This window comes from Ictidomys tridecemlineatus, chromosome 5, assembly GCF_052094955.1.
Source record: "Ictidomys tridecemlineatus isolate mIctTri1 chromosome 5, mIctTri1.hap1, whole genome shotgun sequence".
Classification (NCBI taxonomy): domain Eukaryota; kingdom Metazoa; phylum Chordata; class Mammalia; order Rodentia; family Sciuridae; genus Ictidomys; species Ictidomys tridecemlineatus.
In genome coordinates, this window is record NC_135481.1 from 60,423,317 (window position 1) to 60,446,709 (window position 23,393).

The following is a 23,393-nucleotide window of genomic DNA, read 5'->3' on the forward strand; positions in this document are numbered from 1 at the left end:
CAAGTAGATCCACGTGTGCGGTAGAACACTCTTATAATCCCAGTTACTTGGGAGACTGAGGCAAGAGTATTTCAAGTTCAGTGACAATCTGGGCAACTTAATGAGATTCACTTTAAAATAAAAAGTAAACAGGATTGGGGATGTAACTCAGTGGTAGACAACCCTAGGTTCAATCTCCAATACAAAAATCAATAAAAATGAAATGACCAATGAAAGCTTTACTTGTATGTTGCATATTTCTCTAGTGATTATATGAACATAGAAACAATGTTCATAGTTACCTTGGACCCCATTAAGGAAACAAAAATGACACAAATTCTTATGTTGATCTCCTGGAATTTTTCATAGTTTAAAAGTAAATAAACCAAAGCACTGTTAGCATAAGATTATATTAGAAAATGCTGGGCAAGAGAATGGTCCTAGGGTAAAGAATGGGGATTTTTTTTCCTTTTTTTTAAATAGGGCTATGGCTGTGATGGTAGAGGTGATAGTAGTGGGAATGGACTTGAGAGGAGTGGGGGAAGATTCTCAATTTTTCCAGAATCTTCACAGTGAAATTTTCTGTCTTTAACTCTCAACACCCTCCCCCCTCCAACACCTGTTCGTGACTCTTAACTCTGCAAATAGAAGGGAGGGTTAGGATTATTTTGGTCATGATTTTAAAGGTCATGATTTTAAATTCCTATAGCCCTTAATTTTAGATGGCAATGTTGTCTTCTAAGTTCGAATTCCTTCGACTTAAAAGAACAAGAAATTAAATATTTTATGGTGCTTAAAGTTCTTAGTCTTTGTTTTCTACCTTCTTTGTACTATTTTAGATTCTGCTACATAGGTGCTCTGTAGTAAAGGAAAGGGTAATGTGTGATAATGAAAAGCTTCAGAGGAGACCTACGGCTGGAAGGGAGATTTGAATAGGGTTTTGCAGCAGCTATTTTAGTTGATGACACATCTTTAACAAATTGCAGTCATCTTTTTTTTTTTCATTTTGTCTCATTTTTCTGATGATTCTAGTAGAAGTTAAATGAGATAATTTTTGATAGGTTTTGAGTTGGATGCAAAGGCACATGGATCCAACTCAGGTTATCTGTGCTTTTCAGGGAGCTCAGCTTATTTCCAGGAGGATCAACTATTGTATCTTTTTAATGCAGTACTGACTATCTTCAGCTGCTGCTTAACACTGTACATTCATGAGTTTGGTAAATTGTGCTCCTTGTGGTTTCTTTGCCTGATGAGGTAAGTCTTGACAACAGGTGAGCCAGTGACCTGCAGATATAATCTATGCTTTAAATTAAATTATATGTATCCCTTTTGAACACATAAATCTTAATACCTGCTAATTTGCTTCTTGCTTTGTGGCGTCTTGAACTTCTCTTACTTAGCTTTTAATTTAACTTTGGTCTAAGTTGATTAGAATCTCTTGGTCCATGTTGATTAGCATCTGTGGAAGACATTGGCATATTCAGATAATAGAAAAATACAAATATTTGCCCACCAGGTTTAAGATTATTGGAGTATTTTTTCCTACCTTTACAGAATGTGTTTCTATTCTTTCGTTATCAAGCTCACTGTAAACCTTATATTTTAAAAACTAATTTGAACAAGAAAAAACAAGATAGTATGTCTGCTGTTTCTACATAGATATACTGACCGTCACTATGGAAAATATATTTGATTTACTATAAGACTTGCAGGGTAAATGTGCCAGATGTAATGAATATTTTATTATCATCACATATTATTAAGTATTTTTCCATAAATGATGAGAAAATTATTTATGATTTTCTTTTTGTTCAGCAAAATAGCAAAAGAATTTCAATAATATTACTTTCTCTTTTTGGTAGCCAGACGAAGGTAGAGAACGTTTATCTAAGACTAAGCAGTAAGCCACTGGTGACTTAAACCTCATTCTCTTCCATTATAACCTTTTGGTAATATGAAGCAAAAATTTATTACTCCTAGCTTTCTTTAATTTGAGGGCAAGTATCATTTTAAAATTCCATATCTTAAATCATGAGGAATCTGCAAGCCTTCTTTATCCTTTTTTATTTCTTTCCAAGGAAGTTTCTTCACTTACTTTTTACATATATAAATAAAAATATGCAGTTGAGAAAAATCCTAGTCATTAAGGGCATTTTGAAAGTGACCAGATCAATTATTTAATGAGTTCCATAGATTTGTGATTTTTAAAAATAATTTCTCTTTTGAATAAATAATTATCCACAAATTAAGTAATATCCTGATTACATCTAAAATATAATGCAAAAACATGTCTTAAAATGTGTATAAATTCCTTTTACTGCATGTTATAGTGTTTTCGGGTAAATACACAATTAGAAAATAATTTTGAAATGATTTAGAAAAGGGATTCTATGTGTTGTTTATTGTTATATGTATTTGTCATTTGGTTCAGTGACTTGTTTCATACTTATATAAAACAGATGGCATGGTAAGGGAGAAGAAACATAAAATATAGGTTTCTGCATAAATACCAAAGGAAGAAATCCAGTATATGTTTTTCTTGAAAAAACATAAAAACTCCTAACTCAGAAAGCTGAAAATATTTTTTTTTCCATTTATACAGCAATTCACACCTATTAGTTGCAGGACAAAAACAAAATAAATTTATTATACAATAAAAAATAGCAATGAAGAAGTCTTACTGCCAAATTCTTTAGTTCATTAAAATCTACTTTTAGTTATTATTATTTTTAAAAAATATATAATTAGGCAGTTTCAAGAAAAGCTTCAGAACATCTGTAATTACAGCTGCACATTTAGTCAAAATAGGGGTTTTAGAAGGTTCTTTACTCCTCTTTCGCATCTCTTTCCCTCACCCCACATAACCCAAATTTAGTTGTAAAAGGTTGGTAAGTTCAGGATTCCTGAAACTGGGTGCCATATGTGTGACTGCATGCAGATGTGATGATTACATGTGACTTTTTATTAAAGTTCTCAGAAACTTTTAGTTCTCCTACTGTTCTATGCATAGTTATTTTTGTAGGCTTGTGTCTGCATTGGATTTTATAGGTATACATGTATTCCTCACAGTTTAAGACTCAGGCATTTTCTAAAACTACTTTAAAGTATAATAGTTTTTAATCTAAATTTGAACTAAAGGTTGACATTATTTCAGATTGGAAATATCTATGAAAGCCTGTATCTGTGGTTTTGAAAATATTTCTTCAACGTTTACTTTGATAGAAATTGCTTTTGGACTCATTTTAACACAAATTTGTCATATCTTTTAATTTTTTGAAACAAATACATTATAATACCTAAAACTAAATACATATTTGTGGTAGCCCTCCTCCTTTATAGCTTTATGATCTAAGAAATGGATGGAATTCTTTTTTTTTTTTTTTTTTAATTTTCTTAGTTGTCAATGGACCTTTATTTAATTTATTTATTTATATCCGGCACTGAGAATTGAACTGAGTGCCTTACACATGCTATACAAGCATTCTACCACTGAGTCACAACCCCATCCAAGAAATGGATGGAATTCTAAGGTCTGAGGTTTGTTTTTCAGTTCATGAGTCAGGAACTAAATGCAAGGGTTATGGGAAGACTGGCTAAAAGCAGGGTTTGGTGCCAGATTCCTCTTCTCAATAATTATCATCTCTTTTGCAGGTGGTTGTTATAATGAATATTGCTCATGGGATATAATAGAATAACTTGGATTATAACCACAGTTGAGAATAGCTTGGATTATAACCACAGTTGTATAGTGTTATCTATGCAGAATCTGGTTCAAAAATTGTAGTGAATACCTATTCGAAACCCTTATGAAGACACTTTTTATGAGGTCCCAGACTTGATTACTTCTCATAATAAGGAAGCTTTTTATTATGTGATGCAAACTACTTTCTTATGGGATCTGGTGTTGGAATTGTTTCATTTCAGCTCCAAATGCCCTCCTTTTCCCCATTTGTTGTTATATAATCTTTACTTTCTTTTCTTTTTTTGGAGGCGGGGAATGTGCTACAGACTAGCATAGGAAGGAACCTGTTGATGGGACAGCTAGGAAGAGAAAAGAGAATGATAGGTTCAGGAAGCATGACAAAAAGGGAAATGATGAAAACAATAATGGCAGTCCTAGGTAATTGTCTAAATGCTTTTCTTATGTTATTCACAACTTATGGAATTGTTGTTTTGATATTAAATGTTAGTCAAATGAAATATTAATTTAGTATTTAATGATAATAGCACTTGGCCTATGTATATACAAGGAACAGTGCTATAATAATGTATACAGTAGGAGGCAAGGTTACTGCTTTGCTATTTGATTCTACTGGCCAGACCCTTAATATTACCATGTATTGCCTCTTTGAAATAACATGAAGGCCCCTATTGGAAATATTTATTACCTCCCTTTCTTTAAGTGTGATAGTGTTTAGAGACAAAAAGATTTTTGAGGCCAGTAACTTGGGTGAGATTTGCAGGTGGGTAGAGAAGGCTAAATATTATAGAATATATTCAGCGTTTTAAGGTTGGATGAAGATACCAGAAAGGAAGGAACCTAGAAACAAATAAGTAAATGTAATCTTTGCATGTCAGGGGGAAAGGGAATTGTGATCTGCCTGTAGTAATGACTAAGATTTTAATGATGCTTTTTAAACATGAAAGCTTGAGAGGGGAATAGTAAAAGTTTATGAAAAGTTTAGTTGATAGATTGATCAGTTCTGTTGAATAGAAATATAGTGTGAAACACACATGTAATTTTACATTTTCTGGTAGCCATATTAAAAAAGTAAAAAGAAATTCATTTTAATTATTTAAGCTAGTATAAAATATTATTTTAACAACTGCATTTCTCACATTTGGCTATTTTCTTTCTGGAGAATGTATTTAAATATCATTAGAATATAAAACTTTGAAGTTCTTATGTTCATAAGAAATTTCTTTTTTTTTCTTTTTTTCTTTAAAGAGAGAGTGAGAGAGGGGGGAGAGAGTGAGAGAGAGAGAGAGAGAGAGAGAGAGAGAGAGAATTTTTAATATTTATTTTTTAGTTCTCGGCAGACACAACATCTTTGTTGGTATGTGGTGCTGAGGATCGAACCTGGGCCGCACGCATGCAAGGCGAGCGCACTACCGCTTGAGCCATATCCCCAGCCCAGAAATTTCTGATTGAATCCCAAGTAGATGGCTTATTCTTCCAGTCTGTATTACAGATAGAGTAGAGGAGCACCTGGGGCTGAAAGGCATCTTTATCCTGGTATGTCTAGAGAATCTACTCAGGAGAGGAACGTATTTAATATTTTTATACTTAGTAAGAAGGAAAAGTGAAGAAAGAAATTTACTAAATATTAGGCTTCCTGCTCATGGGACAAGGAGCAGTGGTAACAAGAGGTTAAGGGAATAATTCTACAAAATGGGCCAGTGTTCATGATTTCTCTTTTAAAAGCCAATTTGCCTGCAGCACTGCCTGGCTTGAGTCAACAGGATATTTTACATCCCTCAGCAAACAACCTGTTATCTGCAAGAGAAATGCAGGCCTGAAATGCTCATAAAAAGAACACAGGTCAAGAGCTTTGTAATGTTTTGAACAACTTAAAAAAAAAAAAAAAAAAAAAAGAACACACAGGTTACCCTGAACCAGTAGGGGTGGGGGCCTTTTGTTATCCTTACACAGACCAGATTCTAGAACTCAGGGAGTTAAGGATAATTCCCTCTAACAATAAAATCTTAAGAACAGGTTCCAATTAGAATTAATCAGCATGGGCCAAAATGACCTAGAGTTGTCTTACTCAGTGGGGACTTGAAAGTCCGATGTCATCTTGCTGTCAGTCAGAAGTCAAGAGGTGGACCTGGGTGACATTCTCTGGAGACTTCCCAGAGACCGAATAAAACTAGGTAGGCGGGGCACACCATCTCTCTTCTCTCTGAGAAGACCCACTCTCTTATTTGAGAACTTTCTCTTTTTCCCCTTTCCTATTTCTTCTAATAAACTCATGCTTATTATTTTGAGTGACATGTCTAAAATCTTTCTGACATGACTGCAAGAGTCAGGGTTTGAAGAGGGGTGTCTCTGTAATTAACCTCAGCATCACAGAAGGCCCCAGATCTATAACATTTTTTATTTGAGCTTCTAAGGGTGATGGGGTTTGAACTCAGAAACTTGTGTTTGCTAGTTAAGTATTCTGCCACTGAGCTATATCTCCAGCCCATGGTTGTTTGTTATTTAGTTTTGAAGGACTTCAAGGGACTCCAGAAAATTTTTGTTATGTCAGTTTCCAGGCTGTGGTTTTATATAAGGAGCCCAGTGCTTACCCCCTCTGGTACTGGGGATTGAACCCAGAGCCTTGCACATGTAAGGCAAGTGATCTACCATTGAGCTATATCCCCAGACCCCCATTTTTTTTTTTTTAGATAGATAGCCCTGAATGAAAAGTGCACAGTTGTTAAGTCTTTTTTTTTTTTTTGTTACAACAATATCTTTATTTTATTTTTATGTGGTGCTGAGGATCGAACCCAGTGCCTCATGCATATGTCCTAAAACATGGTGCTTGTTGGTTCAGCGACTCTGTGCTTCTGTCTGGAACTTTTTACAGTCTCATTTTGTGTGTGTGTGTCTGGGGGCGCTGGTGGTTGCGGGAGAGGCATGTTTACAGCTATGTTCCTCTGGCTAGGTATTTCTAAAATTGACTTTTTCCTTTAAAAAAAAAAGGAAAATAAAAAAGAAACCTAAGTAAATTTATCATATAAAAAAATTACAAATCTCTTCTAACTATAAAACTTTAATACATAATTTTTGTAAAAGTTTAAATAATGGAGGTACTTCTCTACAGGTAATGAACAGATCAGAGGGAAGGCATCTCGCTTCAGTTCTTCTTGTTACTACTACGTTTCTTGGGCAGTAACACTTCAGGGAAAAATCACCTCTCCATTTTGGATGGGATAGTAATAAAGATTTTATTTCTTTTAAGGAGAGGGTAAACAAATGGGAGGTATGTATGTTTTTGACTGAGGCATGTTTGTATATTGCTTTGTATTGGTGTCATAGATATTTGGCTAGGAGACTAATTTAAAGCATTTAATTTTCAGAATCTCCTTAGACAGTGATATGGGCCAAATCATAGTGTTACATTGTGTGGAAGTACCAATTTGAAACAACAAATCCCACCATTATGTACACCCATAATGCACCAATAAAAAATGTGGAAAAAGAATAAAAATAGATAAGTAAAATTTCCTTAGTGGGTTATCTGTAAATATGCAGGATTTATAAAACCACACAACTGCAGTATAATCTATATTACTTACTAAAAGATAGCAGGTTAAAATAACAGAATAAAGTATACTTTTATTATGGTTAATTTTCATTTTCTGAATTTAGAGTGGTATGCTGAGGTTATCAGTACATAAATAGAATCTTTTTGCTCCAATTATGTTTTTATTGTTGTGAATGCAGTCTTGGCTTAAGTAGGGTAAGGGAGTTTTGTGGAAATCGATGATTATCATTTGGGGAATAGGAGGTGGGGACAGACAAGCTAAAATATAATTTGAATAAAGAAAATAACCACTTAGAAGGGATTTGAGATGAGGGGAAACAAAGATGTTTTGAGAAAAATTATATAGTATTTTAAAAATTAAGAGATTTTATACACAAAACTAGTAATCAGAAACATGATTGGAAATGGAGCTCTTTAAATTTTATATTTATTATGTTTATATTTTGTGTGTGGATGAAACATGTGTCTTTTTAGATATGGAGAATCAAGAGACTGAGTTTGTAATATTTTTGAGTTAAACAACTTACCCTGAGTGCTTCTAATTAGATTCCTTTAACTTTTCATCTTTATGGAGTTATTACATGGATCTAATTTGTAATGTTAAAGTACTGTGTGAAATATTAAGCACTCTTAGCAATCTATCATAGTCTTATCCATGTCCTTTTTTAACTCCTAGTCATATAGAAATATTTGTTAGAGGATGGCTAGGCCAGGATTGACCTGGAGATGATCCAGGAAAATTCTTATGAAGACAGCTATGACTGCTGAATGGTTTTGTACCTGCTGTTTTTGCCCCTCCTGCTTTATAACCTAGTTTATAATAGGTTATAATAGAGGTTAGGCTCTGCTTTCCATAAATTGTCTTGAATTCTGTCTCTACCCCATGACTATCCTTGTGACTTTGAACAAGTTATTCTGTTTCCTCAACTACAAATTGGAAATAATAGCAGTTACCTCCTAGTGTTGTTATAAAAGTTAGATATAATAGAAGCTACTCTTATTGAGCATTTATGTATTACAGGCAGATACTGTTACATACTTTACATGCTGTATACTATTTGACTTTTAAATTTTTTATTAATTTTTAAATTTGTTTTTATTAGTTATACATGACAGTAGAATTATGTATAGAATAGAGTATGTACAAGTTCATGGCCATTTGTAATGTATGTCCAGTAACTGGTTGTTACTTTTTCTATGTTAGTTCTATACATATACCTTTATCAGAAGTTAAGGCTAACCTAAGAAATGGGAGTGCTCAGATTGAGAACATGCTATTTGTAAAGCCAAGTAGAAGAAAGGAGGAGGTGAATTTCTGGTGCTATCAGGGGAAAAAAAAGTAACTACAGATAATTTACATAACTAGTATGAATAATTAAAAGATGATGGAAATTTTCAAGGAGTGTTGACTTGAGTCATTTTATTAGTCATATTAGTTAATGAAAGAGTCATATCAGTAATGCTCCACCTCTGTGTTTTTTGACTGTTAGCTTGCCCACGAAGAATACTCTTTTTTGGGTTTTATCTATAGTGACTTCCTGGGAAGTCTTATTCCTAGGAAGTAAAACTGTATTCTTTTCATGTTTCACCTGAACCTTAACCTTTTTAAGATTCTTCAGGTAATCTTACTCAAAATTGCTTCGGGTCATAATTTAAACTTATGTGTTTGGAAGACTGCATTTCAATGAGTCTTTTTGTTTGTATCTTTAGCCCACAAATCTCTTTGACTCTAGCATCTACTTTAGAAATTCTTAAGGATTAGTAATTCTATTTTTGTTATCTGTTATTCTCTTCATTTTTCAAAAACTAGGCCACCAAGGCTTTGTTAATGAAGAAAAGTATTGAACACTTTTTTAAAAAGGAGTGGATTGGGCTGAATGAACTAAAATATCATAGTCGTGCTTTGGTTTAAATATAATATATAGTTTTCTATATTTTAAATTAAATCTTTCTGTCAGTACAATGGTGTTATTTATATCTGGAACTTTGACTCTTCTATCATTCTATTTAGAATTCACATAAATTATTAAAATTTCTAGTAGGCTTCTTACTGATAGCCTCTATCTGACCTCTTCTTTAAAAATCTTCCTCAGTATTTATGGAAGTAACTTTTGGAGCTTATTGGAACTGGAATTCTTGCTCTCTGCAATGACAAGTGCAAAGAAAGTGAACATTTTTTAGAAGTTGGGAGCAGTAGGGTACAGAAGAAGAGGAAAATCAGGCTAAATTTATGTTATGCCTCTTTTATTGTGAAAAATAATCCTAGCCTTATGTACTTTACTTTTCTAAGCGTGACAGTGGTGGTGGTAATAGTGTGGTAGAAGTAGTTGTAGAGGTAGATTTAGAAGGCACAAGGGAGACTGTTTCTCCTAATATGGAATTTCAGTTACTTCTCAAATATAGTTAACAAAGTGGTTTTTAAAAAACTTTTAGTCTTGTAAGATAGTCTCCCGTGTAGTATTGCTCCGTTTCTCACTCACTTCAAAATACTGATAAAGTTGGAGTTTTAAGTTACCTCCTGAATTACTGTCTTCTCTTTCATGTGCTTGTTTTACTTGTGGGTTACAGACCCAAAATAGTGTTGATGTGATTATATCACTATTAAAACTTCCTTGGTTTCTTCAAATCCTAAGCCTTTTGCCTTGTTCATGCGAGGCAAATGCTCTACCACTGAACTACATCTCCAGCCCTTGAATTTGTTTTTTAATGGAGAAAAGCACACTGCTTTGTCTTTTATTCTTACAGAATTTGTATTACCAATAATTATACTTTTCTCTTGAATGATTTCAGGATGTTTTGGAGTAGTATTGGAAAATGGTATTATTTTGTGTTTATTTTTGAAACCTAAAACAGACTACCTGGATTTAAAACTCAGATTTGTCCTTATTAACTGTGTGATCTGGAGCAAGTTATTTATTACATACCTAATTTTTCCTGATTGACCAAATAGGTATTATAAAATATCTTCTTTATAGACTTGTGTTGAGGATTAAATCAATTTGTAAAGAAAGAATAATGCTGATATATAGTATGTGCTGAATATTCATTACTATTCATCTTCTGTTCTTAGTAAACTAACAGTTTTAAAGTAAAAATCTTTTGTATCTAAAACTAGAAAAATTCAGTTTAAAAAGTTACTTTAGGCTGGAGTTTAACCCTTCTCTTTTCCTACCCCCCCATTCCTTTCAAATTATTATTTGAACTTGAATGTGCCATAAGGATTACTTAGGGGTTTGGTTAATATATGTAGATTCTTTTTTAGTAGTTTTGCAGTAGTCTTGAGTTGTTGCTTTTCTAACAAGCTTCCCAAGTAATCTGGATGTTGCTAGTCTTCAGACCATACCTTGAGTAGCAAAGCTACTGAATGTTCCATTAAGTGATTCTCATTTCCTTTGTCAATATGTAATACACTTGAGAATTTTTAAATTTTTATGAATATGATGGGCTGTGCCTCAGACAAGATAAATCAGATCTTTGGCATAGAGATTCTGTGCTGCATTATCATTATTATCATCATCAACAACAACATTTTTTCTTTTTTGCAAAAATTTCCGAAGTAATTCTCAGGTGCAGTTAGCATTAAGAGCTGCCATGTTAGTCATTTCAAGGAGAGCCAGTAAGCTAAGAAGTTCCGTTAAAATGGAGACATAAATTTCTTCTTTTACTTTGTCATCTTCTATGGTAAACCCATTTCCTTTAGAGAGATGAAATACAGTTGGTCAGAACTCTTAAACTGGAAGACAGCTAATGTGTTGGCCAGAGTTTTCCTTTCACTAAACTAGACTAAAAGTCTAATTTTTAGACTCTTCAGGGTTCATGTTTTCTGTTTCCTTTTATCATTTGTGTAATCTTCTTTGTACTCTCACTGATTTCTTGACAGCTTGAAGTGTAGTAACCCAAACTAGATACAAAACTGCTTTAACAAAAGTGAATAATGTCAGAGACAGAATAATAAAGTTCCTTCCATATCTGTACTTATATGATTTTTATTATTTAAAGTGAAAAGTTTTTGTATCAGAATTTTTATTGGCTCTTTGTTTTTGAGAGTTACTGTGTATTTTCTTTTATGATACTAGTATTTCACTATATTGCTTTCTTTATCAATTATATTTCTTACATCCATTTCCATCTTGCATCTATTTGGGGGGAGAGGCAATACATATTTTCTTGTGGATTATCATGTTTTGGGTAAACAGTTTTCCAAAGTGATCAAGATCATTTTGAATTTTATTCCATCTACGCAAGATGGATCAGTTAAGATCAGTCCAGGAAAAAATCCATATTAGACACTGCATTCAAGAAAATTTAGTAAAGGGAATGGATTATATGGGTCTTATAGGACTGACAAAAGCAAAAGGGGACAGACACAATAATTTGCAGAAAGCAGCTACCATCCCTACATAGGTGTCAGGAAATAAAGAGGTTGGAGTAGGGACATATAGAGTTGGGATTCAAAATCTCTAGAAGGGTACTGCCTTGGCTGCTGCTATTTCTGAGGGATACTTCTGGGAATGCCAATAAAAGATGGTGGTTTCAAGTAACTGCTACTGCTGGAATGGAGGGCCTCACTCAGCTGAGACAATGATGGTTGACAAAAGCATGTATTCTTTTTCTAGTGCCCTTAATATAAGGAAGATACTTGGCAAAGAGAAAACTAGCTTCAGAGTTCTATTTTCAGTAGAGGTAAATATTAGTCAAAGGGGTAGATTTGGAGCTACAAAACAGTAGCTGAATAATCAGCCCAAATAGCCTCCTTTTCTAGTTACATGTAGGCATATTCTAGTTAGTAGGACCCCAAATGTTCATAGTGCTAAGGATTTTGAAGGAATGGAGGTGCTGTTTTTTTTTTTTATTTTTTGGAGGTTCTATTATTTTAACCACAGCTATACATTGCTTAAGGATGAGTGTAGTTCTGAGAAATGATTGTTAGGTAATTTCATCATTGTGTGAATATCATAGAGTATGCTTACACAAACTAAGATGACTGAGACTTCATTAGGCATTATAATTTCATGGGACTGTCATTGTATTGTAGTCCATCATTGACTAAAATGTCATTATGTAGCACATAACTGTCATTTATCTAATTAAGGTGATTTGGGAACATGAGATAGGACCACTTCTAAGATTACTGTGTCAGAGCTTTCTTGGGATCTGAGATTTAATCATTAGATACTAATTTTTTGGTACTTGAAGTGTTCCTATTTCTCAAGAGCCCTTACTTAGAGTATAAAGAATTATGATAGGAGTAATGATGCTATAAACTAGAGGTTAAGAATTGGCTACATATTGGCTGAACAGTGGCCTGGTGCTTTGAACAGAAGATTATAACTTTTCTTTCATTCTACTATTCTCCTTCCCATGGGAGCTTTTCAAATTTTAATGCGTATATAACTCACTGGGGAATCTATTTAAATGCTTAAATCTGATTCAGTATGTCCTCAGCAGGACCTGAGATTCTGCATTTCTAACAACTCTCAGAGAAGGCTGAAGTTACTGATTCCTAAACCAGACTTTTCTCCTTTCTCTGGTTTGAGAACCACTAACGTTTGGTTTGGATCCACTGTTGGACCTGCAGTTGGATGGTGGCTTAATATAATAGCTTTGTTAATAAGTTAATTTTTTCTCCTTTTATAAGTGGTGAATAATCATAAAGTAAAATAATTTCTTCCAAACCTACTGATCTAGATCTATTCTGAGCCATCACCAAAGAGGCAGATTCCTCTGGGTAGGTTGAGTATTCTTTCACAATTTAATGCTGCCCTGAATGTAGAGGTATGCTTATCACTTTCCTGAAAGGCCTGAGGTTTTTTAGTAATCTTATGCATATTTAAGGGAAACTAACTAATGGGAGATAGGATGAAACAATTAGCAAATTGTCTCAGATAATTTGTCTTCATTAAAGCCATTATTGCTGTTAATTATTGATTTTTCTTAATGATAGGGTTGTCTATGGATTTCAAAAAGTGTGTTTGGTTTTAATCTCATACTGATTGCTTTTCCCCACTTTTTGCAGTTTCAAGTACTCAAACTTGTCATAAAAAAATGGGACATTGCCTTGAGCCAAATAAATGGCAGTCTTTCTAAATAGAACTTTGAATACAAACCAAATTTATAAAGTGTGCTAATTGTTCTTTACATCTAGGGTTTTATATTACCAAGGCATAACTGATCAGATGAGTAAAAAGTTAATCTTTTTTTTTAGCTGCCATCCTTCTAGATCCTCAATACCCTTTCCCGCTCCTGGATCTTTCCTTTTTTCTTTACAGACCTGGATTTTCAAAGGCATGGATACTTTGCTTTTGGCTGTTGATGATTATGTTAATATTACCCTTTAATTTTTAATTCAGACTACCCATAGAGAGATTACCTTTTAATCAGAGAGTTAAAATGAAAGTTAGGGATTTAGGGGATTCCTACAAAAGGGTGAAAAAAGTGCTCAATTTTAGAATCCCAAACAAAGCATTTTGATTGGCACGTGGAGACCCTTGCATGCACACAAACTTCCATATTTGAATATTTATAGAAGATAACCTGTCAGATTACAAATATTTTAATTTGTCAAGCTTGGCTGTTTCCTCAGTTGGATGTTAGTTGAATTCTGGATGAGGGACTGTAAATATGTTCTGGAGGGGAACATTCTTTTTTTGTCCTTGAAATTATTTGAATGTTCTTGACCCCCTCCCCCTTGCCTCCTTTTTTAAAGCTGTGGTTCCTTTCTGTCTTAGACAAAATCCATGTTCTTTCTGAGGGAAAAATATTAATGTAGGATAATAACTATAAAGATTCAATGTTTTAAAACTACATCTCTTCACATTTAGCCATCAGGAATTTTAAAAATAATTTAAACTATTTCTTTAGTCTTTCAAAGAAGCTACCCTGGAGAAGCAGATTTAGGGATATATGTTTTGTTTGAATGGTTTCATGTGAGATATATTTCATGTTAACAACAAAGTAAATGTATATTTTTAAAATAATTAACATTTTTTCTTTTGTCTTGTTTTGAACAGCCAATAATTTTTGTGACCCAGATTTAAACAGTAATATATTCACCTGGATTTCTGTGGTTTCATGAATGTCTTCTCTTCTTGGGAAAGGAAGGTAAGCCATTTTTCACAGTTAATATAAAATAGCTTTGTTAAATTTTTCTCCTTTTGTAAATCAGGAACCCTATTCCTCAATATATTCTACTTTTAGAGATGATATAATCATATGACAATTTCTGGAGCAGGTGTACATTCTATGCTCCATCTGTTAGACTATCTTGTCTCTTAATAGGCATGGTCACCTGCCCAGTTTACTTTTACACATATAACTCTGATAAAACTAGATAGGTTAAGTTTTGTTGTTTTTTTTTTCCTTTTGATGTTTTTGAGTTTTTTTTTAATAGGTACTTGTCACTCCGTTTTTCTATATGCTTAACAAAACACTGTTGAAATCTTAATAACTATTTGCTAATCTTGTTCCCAGAATGAGCTGTCCCCAACTGCCAAACTACAAAATGTAACTTCTCTCCCTGCCCTCTCCAAGGAAAGTATATAAGCTCTGCTTAAGCTGTTCTCAGGGCTCTCTCTCTCTCTTTGCTCTATTCAAGTGAGCTCTGAGCCCCAGCATGCTGGTCCCTAAATAAACCCTTTTGCTGTTGCATGAGACAGTCTCTTGGTGGTCTCTTCCTCCGACGTATCGCCAGTCCCATACATTTTAAATTTTTATCTCTTGTGAGCTGACATAATTGAATCTGCTTTGTCAGTTATTACTGTAGTTAGAAACTATATCAAATACTAAGTCTCAGTTTTACTTAGATATTGACTTTGTTTTGGGGTTTCAGGATTGTGGGGTCTCATTTTTATATTTTTGTAAATTCAGGGTGGAACTTTTACAATATTCTTTTCCATCTTACTCAGGCAGTCATTTTTGTTCCATTTGATCAACTTCGTTTGTTAAAATTTTTTTTTCTAGATATTTATAAAATCTTTCACTTGTTATTGCTTTTTCCTATCCTTTTTTTGATCATCCAACCCATGTAACTCACTCTAATTCTTCATTATCTTCCTAGGAAAATTTATTTGTCTGAATGTAGCTATCCCATGGTTTAAAGTGTTGCCCAAGTTTCTAATTTTGTAGTGGTTCATTATCTGTACTGTTTAAAGGCTTTAGAGATGTCTGTTGTTTGTATTGTATCGCAGATATAGAAATAATACTGAAGTAAAATTTATATATATATGTAAAGTGAAGATACTGCTAATATCCCCTAGGTCTGGTCATTCTGATAGTCTTACTAAGTTTGGAGGATTATTTTATATAACAGTGCTTTTAGATTTCTTAAGGTGAATTATGTAGTACATTTATTTACCTTAACTTATTAAACCAGCATTCTTTTAGTTAAGTAGGTTAAAACTCAGTTAAATAAAGTTTAAACAAGTAATATAAAATGTAGGAAGGTGTTTTTCAGTTTGATTTGAGGGAAAAAGTTGGCTGTATTTCTTGCTTTAAGAGCCAGCAAATAGCACTATACAGTGGATTAAGATTTTCTAAGTAAATTGTTTTCGATAAATGTTAATTTCATGGTGATAGCAAATGTTGGGGGCTGGCATCCAAATGCCACATTTTGTATAAAAATTTAGCTTTCTCTCTCTTTATTCATTATTTCTCCTAGAGGAAATCTCTAAAACTTAAATTTGTGTAGAAGGTATGATAATGCTATTTCAGGAATAAAATAACAGGCTTTATTTTTCTGAAAATTAAGCAATAAGGATGACCAATTAATTGTAGTACTTAATGATAGCTTTTTTCTTTTTTTAGGATAGTTTTTTTTTTCTATATTCCCTATGGAAATTTAATATTTGGGTGTTCATTCAGGAAACAATTTAATTTATAATAACATGGGATCTAAATGATTGATTGTCCATGTTTCATTGCTTCTGAAAGAAAAGAATTGTATTTAATAATTTATACCATTTTTATTTTGTTTGTTTTGTTTTTTGATGCTGGCTATCGAACCCAGGGCCTTGTGCATGCAAGGCAAGCACTCTACCAACTGAGCTATATCCTCAGCTCTGCCCCATTTTTATTTATAAAAACTAATTAATCATATTTTAGGTAATACATGTGCCATTGAGACATTCAGATTTCCAAATTTTTTTCCTTCTCCCTCATAAGTATTATATATTACTAATCAATTAGTAAAATGTGAAGGTGAGAAATGAAAATGTGGTTTCTGGTTCAGCCTGGAATAAGCTTAGAATTCATCACTTTGTCCTAACACATAAAAAGTTTAACAAACCGAAAAGTTAGTAGTTCTTCTTAACTTAAGAGAATCAAGTCATAGAGCAAACTGTTGCCCCCAAATTGGACAAAGACAAATACACAGAATTGCAACTTATTTGAAATCCAGGGGTAGAAATCACCATAGGAATCAATAGGGTTCTTGCCAGGGTAGACAAATCTGAATTGTAAGAATTATTGAGACCCAGTGTGAACAAATTTGAGTATTAAAAACTCCAAGAGAACCAAGTCATAGGGATAATGACAAAAGTCATTTGTGACTTTCCCTTCAGGAGTTTGACCAGTTCCTACAGTGAATTTTAAGCGGGGGGGGGGGGGGGAATCCCCCCCTGATGCTTCTAACAACAGGAGAGGAAAAGTAATCATTTTGAAATATACCAGAGCATTCTGTTCTTCTTAACAAGGTTTGCTGTCAAGTACTACACATACTTTACTAGAGCCTTTTAGGATTTTATCAGAACCTAACAGACCTGGGGAAGGGTGAAGAAAGGAAGTTATCAACTCCTGCTGGCTCTAATCATCCTACTCCACCTAAGGAGGTGGGAGTGGAGGTAGACTAAGAAGCAGTGGCTGTCAGGGGCACAGGCTCACTAAAAAGACTGAGACCTAATCATAGGACTTTAATTTAAAACATCCTCTGCAACCTCCCTATCACTACTGTTTCTACTGCTTCTACCAAAGTAATTTACAAACTGCACATATATGGCAAAAATGAGCACTGGCCCATAAAACTAGGCCAAAATGAAGAATGTGACCCTGATACTGCAACAAGGGACAAAAATAAGAATTAATCCTATATCTCCCAGGAAATCAGGTAAACAAGAGAGTGAAGTGAAATATATAAATGTTGAAAGGAGGAAAATACCAAATGAAAAAACCTGCTAAATAAACAAAAATATCAAACCCACACATACACAATCACAAATTCTTTATTGAGAATTAATTGTGATCCTGCATCTGGAACCTCACTGGTAGTACTCTTTTAATTCCTGCTCCTGTGATCCATTTTCTTTCTTTCTTTTTTTTTTTAGAGAGAGAGAGAGAGAGAGAGAGAGAGAGAATTTTATTTATTTTTTTAGTTTTTGGCGGACACAACATCTTTGTTTGTACATGGTGCTGAGGATCGAACCTGGGTCGGCGGCCGCATGCCAGGCGAGCGCGCTACCGCTTGAGCCACATCCCCAGCCCACTGTGATCCATTTTCAAATGGCAAATGTTTGTCCTTAGTGAACTCTGGCCCTAGAGGATGAATATCAAGAATGTGAACCTGGTACTGAGACAAAGGAGACAATTCCCTAAAGCCCTCATAGCTATAGTTCCTTTTAGCAGCACATCATGTCTAACTTCCAACGAAAATTTATAAAATTAGGAGACATATTAAAAAGGCAAAAGAGCAGTATAAAGAGACAGAGCAAGCATCAGAATCAGACTGAGACATGGCAGAGATAAAATCATCATAAAGAATTTCCCTGAGATTTAGGCTGTGTCAGAAGAAATTTCACAAAACAAAGGAAGAAAGAAAAAAGACTAGTAAAAGGAGCAGAATATACAGTAACTAAGGGACAACAACCAAAGGTAGAACATACATATATTGAGAATACCAGAAGGAAAAGAAAAAGGACAGAAGACATATTTGAAGCAACGATGACTTGAGATTTTCCCTAAATTAATGTCAGATACTAAAACTGTTTCATACAACTCTTGGTTTCAGTAGAACAAAATTTGAAAACTGCTATTAATTAAGAATCCATTCTGGCCTAGCTAATGTTTGATAACTATTGGCCTGAGCTCACTGTGTATCTCTACCTTATTCTTTTGAGTGATCTTGAGGAAGAACAGAAGCAGATAAGAAAGGACAGGGGAGAATTTGTAAAGGAAGATGAACTTTTAAAATGGATTTAGAAGACTAATAGAAGATAAACTATGTTGTGTGATAAATCTCTGAGCTTTCTAAAGGAGAGGTTTGATTTTTTTGAAACAAGTATTCTCTTTCTAAAGGAGAGGTTTGTTTGAAGTGTGATGTTTTCTAAGACCACCTTTATCCTACTGTTCTTTCTTTTAGAGCTAGGTCGTGGGGAGCAATACCATAAGCTTAAATTATTAAAATATAAGGTCACAGGATAGGATGGGGAGAATTTTAGTGTCTTTCTCTACACTTTAATTCCTATTCTTTGTTGCTTAAACTGATGTTTAAGTTATTTGCCTCTGATTTAAGAAGGGGTCTGATTCTTTGCAAAGCAGCTATTCTGGTGATAAAAATGCTTTCAGTATTAATTCATTAATACTGGATTAATACTGGGTTGACATCCATTTGTATGCTAAATGCTGCACCATTGTTATTGTTTGGCATTTATTAGCTAACCTCTATATTTTGCATTAATTGGCATTTATAAATGTCCTATATTTTGCTCTTGAGAGAATATCCTAAAAGGGAGTAATGGTGAGAAATAGCCTTTTCTCATATAGATGGCAGCCTGGAAGCATTGGAGTAAAGATCTTTGTTTAAGCATTTCCAGGTTATTTATTGAGTAGTTAAGATAGGAAATTATAATCTTATAAAATCTGGAGGTTCTTAAAACATAGTCTGGTAGACTCATGATAGTGACCCTACCAGGAATCATCAGCACAGATACAGTTCTCTCAAGGAATTAGAAATCATTTTATTAAAATTAGATCACTGAAATTGTTTTCTTCTCTGTAGAATATAACATGATAAATAAAACAAATCAAACCAACTTCCTCAGATCATAGTAAGTAAAGTTTAAGGACAAAAATCTAGAATTTCTATCTTTTCTTGGCTGCTAACTAGGTGTATAAATCTTAGTCAACTTTAAGTCACTTCTTTCCTCAGTTTTCTATCTTCAAAATGGAAATAATGCTTGCCTTACAAAGCAGTGATGACAATTACTTGAGGAAAGGTGTGCAAAAGTATGTTGCATGCCTGATACATATTTGTCATGCAACAAGTATTACTTCTCTTTGTCTTTTCTTATGGCATCATTAATGTCTGGTAGTTTTGAGATCAAATTATTTTATCTTTCTCAACCTCATTTTCCTTTAACATAAGATCAATGATGCCTGCTTTATAAACTTGTAGTTCAAGTTCAGTTCCTAGTATAGTCTAGGACATTTTGAATTTGAATGTTAAATTGGCTAAAATCTTATATGAATTTTTGAGTTTTGCTAGATAGATCTTTTGGATACAAAAAATCACAATATCCAGTAGGAGGAATATAATAAGGGAAAATAAATTTCTAAGATATTTTTGTGGGAGACTACAGTAGCTTATTGCATTTACACTTAATGTAATTCATTGTGAAAATAGGAAATTATGGAGTTAAAAGACTGTTCACTTGGCATAACCACATCTAGAAGGAATTTACATAGAGTGCTAAGTTTAGAATTCAGCCACTTGAACATCTTTTTTTTGCTTTTATTTATTTTTTTTCTCAAGTTATTTGAGTTTATTGACATAAATGGTTTTGTGGGTGGATCTTGAAATTAATCAGTACTGAAAATTTTTTGTTTGGTAATTACGAGAGAAAGGACTAATTAAAACAGTATTAAAGTTTAGTTGAGGAATTAGGGTCAGTACTCATAAGTGAATCACATTAAATGAGTTTTGAATTAAATCAAATATATCATTGAGTTTGTGTGTCAGATCAGTATAATTTCTTTGACATAGTCATAGGACTGAAATCAATGAAATAATGAAAATGAAATCAATGAAATAATGAAAATATGGTTTGTTGTATTAAAGAGCTGCATTGATGAACTAGAGAGTTTGTATTATTTTTAAAATATTTATTTTTTTAGGTGTAGATGGATACAACACAATGCCTTTATTTTTATGTGGTGCTGAGGATTGAACCCAGGTCCCGCCCGTGCTAGGTGAATGCTCTACTGCTAAGCCACAATTCTAGCCCCTAGAGAGTTTGTATTTTTAAGGATGTTGTATTTCGATGAATTTTAATTAGATTTCCTTAAATGTGAATCACTTTCGTGACAATCTTTAGTCTTCTTCAAGCATCATATTCTTTTTAAATTAATCAATTTTATTTTATTCTTTTACATAAAGGAAGCACTGGTTGTATGTGATGTAGAGTCACACCATTTGTGCAATCATACCCATACACAGGGGTAATAATGTCCATCTCATTCCATTATCTCCCCCACTACCACCTCCCATCTCTTCCTTCCCCTCTGCTCAATCCAGAGTTCCTCTACACCCCATCCCCCATTATGGATTAGCATCCACTTACCAGAGAAAATATTCAGCCTCTGATTTTTTGATGGGATTGGCTTACTTTGCTTACCATGATATTCTCCAACTCTGTCCATTTATCTGGAAATGCCATGATTTCATTCTTTAAGGCTGAGTGGTATTTCATTGTGTATATATACCACAGTTTCTTTATCTGTTCATCTATTGAAGGCCATCTCTGGGCTGTTTCCACAGTTTAGCTATTGTGAATTGAGCTGCATCACTGTAGCACAAGCATCATATTTTTACATGGCTCATGTTCCCTGTGCAAACTTCCACCTTAAGTCTGAACTCATCTCTTATCCCCACCCCTACCTTGAGCTGGATAATTATGTGGGCACATTTCTTATGCATGTAAACTGACTAAGTGTAAATGAGTTAAGAAGTGAAAGGATGAACTATGTATTTGTCTAAAGGTTCTACTTTAGAACTTTGGAATTTCCAAATGAAAGAAAACAGAGTAAATACTTCTAGAGGTTTCTTAGCAGATCTGTTTCGTAGTGATTTTTAAAGACCAAAATTTTAATTGAAATGAAAAGATTTCGGCATGTTTTGTTATTTCATTGGTGCCTTCTTTCTCCCTTTATATTTCCTGGAAAGAGGTGTGGGAGGGTAAGGGAAGGGGAAGAGGATTAGCAAGGATGGTGGAATATGATGGTCATCATTATACCAAGTACATATATGAAGACTTGAATTGGGAGTCAACATACCTTATATACAAACAGAGATATGAATAATTGTGATATATATGTATATTAATAATTGTAATGCAAAAAATTCATGTATAATGGCATAAATTGACGTGAACATTTATATAGAGAGAGATGAAAAATTGTGCTCTGCATGTGTAATAAGGATTGTAATGCATTCCACTGTTGTCATGTATTAAAAAATAATAAAATCAATAAAAAAGAGAAAACAAATAAAGAACATAATATTCATTCAAAAACTATTTCCTGGAAAAGCAAAATAAATATTTGATGAACTCAAGTATAACTTTGCAGTTTAATTGGTCTTGTTAGGGTTTTTCTATGTGTGCCAGCTGGACTTTTTGCAGCTTAGTACTGGAATAGTAGCATGACAGTACTCCTACTTTTTCTTTCTCCAGTGAATGTTAGATCAAAGGAAAACACATAACCAGCTGTTAGATTCATATTTCCTTTGAATGATGTTTTGAAGCACAGAACGAACTTCTTAAAACAAAGCTACACAGAGTTTCTGAGTAACACTGTCATGCTATTTTTTTTACCCCCTATACATTTTATCTCCGCGGCTTCCCATACATACACTGACTGAACTGAATGGTGAAGGCTAATTAATGTGAAGGGTGGCCTGGTCCTAAAATGAAAATTTTTTCTCATGGCTACCTGAAAGGAGGGGTGGAGGGGAAAGGGTGAGAAAAGGAGGGAGGGAGAGAGGGAGGAGGAGATGGAGGAAGAGATGGAGGAAGGAGGAGGAAGGGAGGGAAGGCGAGGAGAGAAGAGAGACAAGTCTTCACCCTCTGAATTCTGTGATTCTGTAAGCCTCTTGGTAACAGGGACTATAGTTTTATTTTTGTAGAGTTGGTGTCTTGCATATAATATAATTTTATCTTTTGAGTTTATAAATCTGTGAAAACAAATGAAAACAAAACTAATTTCAAAGTTGCAAAAGGAGGTAACTGCAGAAGGGAAGAAGCATGAAAGAACAGTGTTGGCTATCCATTCATTCAATACTTAAACAAAGGTCTACAGTGTACCAGGTACTTCTCTATGCAATGGAAGTAAAGCAATGATTAAAATGGACTCAGTCCCAATACTTATGGAATATAGATAGTCTAGAACAGTGAGTGGCATAAATACATGAATGACTCTTTTGTGGAAAATGATTGAAATATGAAGTTTTTCTGTTAGGAAGTGAAGTTTGTCATATTCATTCTATTAGAAGGATTTTGTTAAGGAAAAAAGTGTTAACTGAGGAAAAAGTAAAATAATGGTAATCCATAAAATTTAGTACTGTAGCATCCTTAAAAATAATTTTATATACACACACACACACATTGGCTAAACAAAGGTTCTTTACATAATGCCAAATTAAACAAAGAAGGTAGTAGCATAGGATGTATGAAATGATTTCTTTAAAATTATTTATATCAAAATGTATATATGGTGAAAATGATAACAGTGAATGATTCTTTTAGCAGGGAAATTTTTTTGGATGACATTTCCTTTATCCTTTATACATTTTTATGATTGTTTGATTTTGCTTTTACCATGACTACGTGTCACTACTTAAAAATAATAAAATTGCTCTAACATTTTGGATAAATAGATCTTTTAGCTTAGTATCTGTAACATTAAGCATAATTATTGGTTGATGATCCATTTTCCTAGAATAGAAAATGTATCTACATTAAAGAATTCTGAGTTTTCTTTCCCAAAACCAATCAGAGGAGAATACCTTTAACATTGAGCATTTATCTATAATACTCGAAGGTGAGGTATAGTTTTAAAATGTGTGTAATGGTAGTAATTTAAATTTTGTTTCTGAGATACTTTGGGATATTTCTACAAAATTAAATGAGGAAAACTCAATGTAAAAAATTATTTTTTTTTACTTGTAGGTGGACACAA

At 33.5% G+C, this 23,393-nt stretch overlaps 2 protein-coding genes across 7 annotated transcripts in view; both read left to right on the forward strand.

Moving 5' to 3' along the window:
* Positions 1-23,393, forward strand: part of Churc1 (churchill domain containing 1) — a 630,431-nt gene that overhangs the window by 534,710 nt on the left and 72,328 nt on the right. The gene's annotated exons all lie outside the window — the stretch shown is intronic.
* Fut8 (fucosyltransferase 8) overlaps positions 1-23,393 on the forward strand; it is a 337,229-nt gene that overhangs the window by 88,886 nt on the left and 224,950 nt on the right. For all 6 annotated transcript variants that reach the window (XM_040276268.2, XM_078050077.1, XM_040276269.2 and 3 more), the window contains one exon: positions 14,243-14,333. In XM_040276268.2, coding sequence (XP_040132202.1) covers positions 14,308-14,333 — 26 coding nt within the window. In that variant the 5' untranslated portion in view covers positions 14,243-14,307. The remainder of the gene's footprint in view (positions 1-14,242; positions 14,334-23,393) is intronic.